General features: G+C 49.3%; 2 protein-coding genes across 10 annotated transcripts in view; both read right to left on the bottom strand.

Moving 5' to 3' along the window:
• The window catches only part of card9 (caspase recruitment domain family, member 9), a 5,594-nt gene extending 1,292 nt beyond the window's left edge, over positions 1 to 4,302 (bottom strand). For 2 of the 9 annotated variants that reach the window (XM_031879256.1, XM_031879259.1), the window contains exons 1-8: positions 2,904 to 4,302; positions 2,718 to 2,787; positions 2,287 to 2,424; positions 2,096 to 2,214; positions 1,797 to 2,003; positions 1,585 to 1,668; positions 292 to 519; positions 97 to 222 (exon numbers count right to left, since the gene is read on the bottom strand). In XM_031879256.1, coding sequence (XP_031735116.1) covers positions 97 to 222; positions 292 to 519; positions 1,585 to 1,668; positions 1,797 to 2,003; positions 2,096 to 2,214; positions 2,287 to 2,424; positions 2,718 to 2,787; positions 2,904 to 3,017 — 1,086 coding nt within the window. In that variant the 5' untranslated portion in view covers positions 3,018 to 4,302. Of the gene's footprint in view, positions 1 to 96; positions 520 to 1,584; positions 1,669 to 1,796; positions 2,004 to 2,095; positions 2,546 to 2,664 lie in introns of all 9 variants that reach the window. The other 7 variants (XM_031879254.1, XM_031879258.1, XM_031879251.1 and 4 more) reach the window with 5 other exon arrangements.
• LOC116401050 (snRNA-activating protein complex subunit 4-like) overlaps positions 4,296 to 5,630 on the bottom strand; it is a 6,641-nt gene continuing 5,306 nt past the window's right edge. Inside the window, exons 4-5 of the mRNA XM_031879249.1 lie at positions 5,248 to 5,522; positions 4,296 to 4,811 (exon numbers count right to left, since the gene is read on the bottom strand). Of these exons, the coding sequence (XP_031735109.1) occupies positions 4,737 to 4,811; positions 5,248 to 5,522 (350 nt within the window). The 3' untranslated portion in view covers positions 4,296 to 4,736. The remainder of the gene's footprint in view (positions 4,812 to 5,247; positions 5,523 to 5,630) is intronic.

Here is a 5,630-nt window from a genome sequence, read left to right as displayed (position 1 = left end):
CTCGTCTCTCCCTCTGATCACCTCCTCCTCTCCTCGTCTCTCTCTCTGATCACCTCCTCCTCACCATGTCTCTCCCTCTGATCACCTCCTCCTCACCTTGTCTCTCTCTCTGATCACCTCCTCCAGCTGTCTGAGGGTTTGTTTGTTTCGTTGACGGTACATCCTGACGTCTCCCTTCAGCTGAGCAAACAGCAGTTCCAGTTCCTCCTTCTCCTCCAGACTCTGAAAACAAAAAAACCCTGTGAGTTCCTCGTCCTCCTTCTCCTCTTCCTCCTCTTCCCTCTTCCTCACCCTGGCTCTCTGCTCCTCTGCTCTGTGGAGTTGTCTCCTCAGTCTTAACACTGTATCGAGGAGGTTCAGCTGAAGAGGAGCTGGACCCTCCTTCTCCTGCGTCGCCTTCTGCTTCTCCTCCTTTTTCTCCTTCTGCTTCTCCTCCTGTTTCTCCCCCTGATTCTCCGCCTTCTGCTCCGTTCTGTTTGGGTGGAAGAAGGTCTCGGTGGGCGGAGCCAGACTCCTGCTCTGAAAACACATTTTAACATTTTAATCAAACATCAGAGTGACCTCACAAATAAAGAAGAACATGACATCTGACATTGTTCGGGGGGTAGAAAAAGAGTCAGTAAAAGTGTCAGTAGAATCGTCAGTAAAAGTCAGAATCGTCAGTAGAAGTGTAACTAGAAGCATCACGAGAAGCGTCACAAGAAGTGTCGTAGAAGTGTCGTAGAAGTGTCAGTAGAAGCGTCAGTAGAAGCGTCAGTAGAAGCGTCGTAGAAGTGTCATTAGAAAGTCATTAGAAGCGTCAGTAGAAGTGTCGTAGAAGTGTCAGTAGAAAGTCATTAGAAGCGTCAGTAGAAGTGTCAGTAGAAACGTTACTGGAAGTGTCAGTGGAAGTGTCAGAAGAAGTGTCACTAGAAGCGTCAGTAGAAGCGTCAGTAGAAGTCTCAGTAGAAGCGTCAGTAGAATCGTCAGTAGAAGTGTAACTAGAAGCGTCAGTAGAATCGTCAGTAGAAGCGTCAGTAGAATCGTCAGTAGAAGTGTCAGTAGAATCATCAGTAGAAGTGTAACTAGAAGCATCACGAGAAGCGGCACTAGAAGTGTCGTAGAAGTGTCAGTAGAACTGTCAGTAGAAAGTCATTAGAAGCATCAGTAGAAGTGTAACTAGAAGCATCACGAGAAGCGGCACTAGAAGTGTCAGTAGAAGCGTCAGTAGAAGCGTCAGTAGAAGTGTCAGTAGAGGCGTCAGTAGAGGCGTCAGTAGAGGCGTCAGTAGAATTGTCAGTAGAAGCGACAGTAGAAGCGCCAGTAGAAGCGCCAGTAAAAGTGCCAGTAGAAGTGTACCTAGAAGCATCACGAGAAGCGTCAGTAGAAGCGTCACTAGAAGTGTCAGTAGAAGCGTCACTAGAAGCGTCACTAGAAGCGTCAGTAGAAGCGTCAGTAGAAGCGTCAATAGAGGCGTCAGTAGAAGCGTCAATAGAAGCGTCAGTAGAAGCGTTACTTGAAGCGTCAGTAGAAGCAACAATAGAAGCGTTACTAGAAGCGTCAGTAGAAGCGTCAGCACTGGAAGCAGTTGAAGTGAGGGTTTACCTCCTGCAGCGGTCTTAGTGTTCGTCGTCTCAGTAGTCGACTTTGACTCTCAGCTCGCTGCACGTTGTATTTCAGACGTTCCACCTGCAGACACACACACACACACACACACACACACACACACACACACACACAAAGAGTAGAAGTGGTCAGAGCAGTCTGCAGCTCTGTGTAGTGGTCCATGGGCGGGGGGGGTTTAGAGGTGAGCTGACCTCTATCTGCAGGTCTCTGTTGGCCAGCAGGGCGCTGCTCTTCTCTTGTCCCAGAGTGTTGACGTCGGCCATCAGACTGTAGTTGTGGTCTCGGAGCTGCCTCACCTCATCGCTCAGACGCTCTCGCTCCTCTCGAACCTTCTGCACGCGCTCAGTCAGCTTCCTCAGCTCGCGGTCCTTCAGCTGCTGCTGTCGAGACCACACCTCCTGAGACGGAACCGTTACAGAGTCACCTGTCGGCAGAACCCAGCAGAACTCTGAGGTCTACGGTTCTAACTCTTCCTTAGCAACCAGCCCACCTGTTCCTTAGCAACGGAGCAGGCCTGCTGGCGACGCCTCCTCTCGTCCTGCAGCGCCCTCTGGAGGCGACTGAGCTCCGACATCAGGAACTGAGTCAGACCGGATTCACCTGCTGTGTCTGCAGAGAGAGAGACAGGTAAGCAGACAGGTGTACAGACAGACAGGTGTACACACAGACAGGTGAACAGACCGATGAGGATGCTGAAGGTCTTGTTGGGCTCCTTCCCCGTGATGCGACTGTACAGTTGAGGATAATCCAGCTCCAGGCTCTCCAGGAAGGCCGTGTAGCCTTTCACCCCTGTCCTCTGGAGGATGTCCAGCAGGGCTCCTAGGACACACAGACAAGAGGACCTGATAGGACCAGGACCAGGAGACTGAGAGAGGACATGATAGAACCAGGAGACTCAGAGAGGACATGATAGGACCAGGACCAGGAGACTCAAGAGGACCTGATAGGATCAGGAGACTCAAGAGGACCTGATAGGACCAGGAGACTCAAGAGGACCTGATAGGACCAGGAGACTCAGAGAGGACATGATAGGACCAGGACCAGGAGACTCAAGAGGACCTGATAGGGTGAGGACCAGGAGAGGACCTCCCATTCATTCATCTGTTTCTTACCAACTTTTCTCCTCCTGATGACGAGGGTCGGGTCGTTAAAGAGCTGCTCCTCATCCTCAGCATTGACCACCTGATCAGAGACAACCAATCAACACCAGGAGGATTTAACAAGGGGAGGAGGAGGAGGAGAAGCAGGAGGAGGAGGAAGAAGAGCAAGAGGAGGAGGAGGAGGAGGAGCAGGAGTACCTGACACTGTCTGAGGTACGGAGTGATTCTTGAAGGTTCGATGGTTTTGATGAGTAACATCCTGAAATCATCCAGCTGGAGCCAGCAGAGGTCGTCCTCACACACGGTGTCCATCACTGAGTATTAGTACACACTGTGAATACTAGTAAACACTGTGAATACTAGTACACACACTGAGTATTAGTCCACACTCTGAGTACTAGTACGCACACACACAGAATTAATACACACATACTGAGAATTGATACACACTTCAGTGTTAGTACACACTCAGAATACTAATATAAACACACTCACGTGCATACTGAGTATTAATACACACACCGAGTATTTGTACACACATACACACAGTACATACTGACTACTACTACACACAGAGTTTACTCACCTTAACTGTCTGTCTGATTAAACTATAGGACCTGTCTCTCTCTCTCTCTGTGGGTCCTTTTCTCTTCTGTGTTTTTTAAGAAATTGTTTCTGTCACTTCCTGTTTTTGGCTCCACCCTCTCTGACATTTATCTGAATCCACCAATCACGTCACAGCTACACCTCATTAACATATCCAGCAGGTAGTATTGTTTAGTGTATCTGTAGATTATGATGATCAATAATCAATGATTATTATTACAGATTAAACTACCAGCAGAATAAACACATTCATGTAATAATAATAATAATAAGAATACATTTATTACTGAAACAGGTTTAAAATATCAGCTGAGTTCTTCTGGACAGAAAGAGGAAGTGAAGGATTAGAGAAGTCAGAGGAGGAAAACAGGAAGTGATGTCACACCACTGGTTCCTGGACGTCTCACTAAATTGAAGTGAAACCAATGAAGAAGAGAAGAAAGTCACGAGTTTTACCAACACAGTGTCCCCAGTCCACAGGGTCCCCACAGTCCACAGGGTCCCCACAGTCCACAGGGTCCCCACAAACCACAGGGTCCCCACAGTCCACAGGGTCCCCACAGTCCACAGGGTCCCCATAAACCACAGGGTCCCCACAATCCACAGGGTCCCCACAGTCCACAGGGTCCCCACAAACCACAGGGTCCCCACAGTCCACAGGGTCCCCACAGTCCACAGGGTCCCCACAAACCACAGGGTCCCCACAGTCCACAGGGTCCCCACAAACCACAGGGTCCCCACAATCCACAGGGTCCCCACAGTCCACAGGGTCCCCACAGTCCACAGGGTCCCCAAAATCCACAGGGTCCCCACAATCCACAGGGTCCCCACAATCCACAGGGGCGACTGTGGCTAAGTGGAGTACAGGGCCGTCCTTCAGAGGATCTGCGGTTTGATCTGCGGTTTGATCTCCGTCTCTGGCTCCGCTAGTCGCATGTCGATGTGTCCTTGAGCAAGACACCTAACCCCAAAAATCCTGTAGCTGTGCCTACGGTCTGAATTGTAAGTCGCTTTGGATAAAAGCGTCTGCTAAATGACTGTAATGTAATGTCCCCACAGTCCAGTGTCCTCACAGTCCACAGGGTCCCCAGAGACCAGGTGTAAGAATAACTGGTCCTCACTAACACACATAGGAGCACACACAGCTTCATTTTACATAAACTTTTCTCTTTATTACAAATGAATCAGCTCATAATTACAGAACATTTTCTTTACAGACGCTGAATAAAAAAATAAAATGAGACAAAGATATTTTAGTGCAATTTTACCACTTTTACCTGAACGAGGTTCCTGAACGCACCACAGAGCTCACAACGGTATTTCTTTTTGTAAACTCATTATTTTTAACTTGAACACATGTAACGAGGATCATGAACGTGTGAACGTTTGTATCTGTGGTTTAAGTGGACAGAGAGGTGTGGTGTCTCAGGTGTGTGCGCTGGTGATTCCTGAGAAGTGATTGGCTGGAGCTCCAGACCCGTCACACAGCAGCAAAGACCTCTGGAGAGGAAACAATATACAAGTTGTTTCATCATCTTTCATATTGTTACGTATAATTCTATGTCCTGCTGTGAATGGTTGTGCGTGGGTGTGTGTGCATATGTGTGTATTCGATGTCTTTGAGTTCTAGGTGCAGCTCCCTGATGACTGATGGCAGGGCGCCTGGATGACGGTGTGGGTTTCACCTACATAAGTGCCTCCTTGCTCCGCCCTCGCTCTCTCTCATCTGCCCGGCACCAGACCCTGGTCTTCTGTTCGATTTGCACATTACGCATGTTCTGTGTTCTGTGTCCTGTAATAAACTGTCACCTTTGGGTTTTGAATATAACTTGGTGTTGTGTCCCTCCTTATGTTGCGACTTCCGAGCCAGTCGTAACAATATCTTATTGAAGACATTTTCATCTCAGTATTTTGGTGATGTCACCAATGAACTCACCTCGGCTCTCCTCTGTCTGGCTCTCTCTTCGATCTTCTTTAGCTGCTCCTCCTCCCTTTCCTCCTCCTCCTCCTCATTGGCTGGTCCGGTCACGCCCTTCTCTCTGATTGGCTGCACGGTGGCCAGGAGGGCGGGGACAGTGAAGCTGGACAGGAAGCGGGCCTTCAGCAGCTGGTAGGCGGGGTTACTTGAGAAACGCTCCGCCACCAGCTGACGTATCACCACCACAAGCTCCGCCTCCTCCTCCTCTTGCAGGTCAGGGTTGACGGAGGGAGCTGCAACAAACAAACAAAAAATCACATAACGGGATGAGTACTGACACGTATTGATAAGATACCTGGTGAGTCAGGCGTGGTGCGTGGTGAGTCAGGCGTGGTGCGTGG

Source organism: Anarrhichthys ocellatus, unplaced genomic scaffold (genome assembly GCF_004355925.1).
Source record: "Anarrhichthys ocellatus isolate YVR2014 unplaced genomic scaffold, GSC_Weel_1.0 scaffold240, whole genome shotgun sequence".
Lineage (NCBI taxonomy): Eukaryota > Metazoa > Chordata > Actinopteri > Perciformes > Anarhichadidae > Anarrhichthys > Anarrhichthys ocellatus.
The sequence above is the reverse complement of the archived record's forward strand: the minus strand, read 5'-3'. Positions and strand labels throughout refer to the sequence as shown.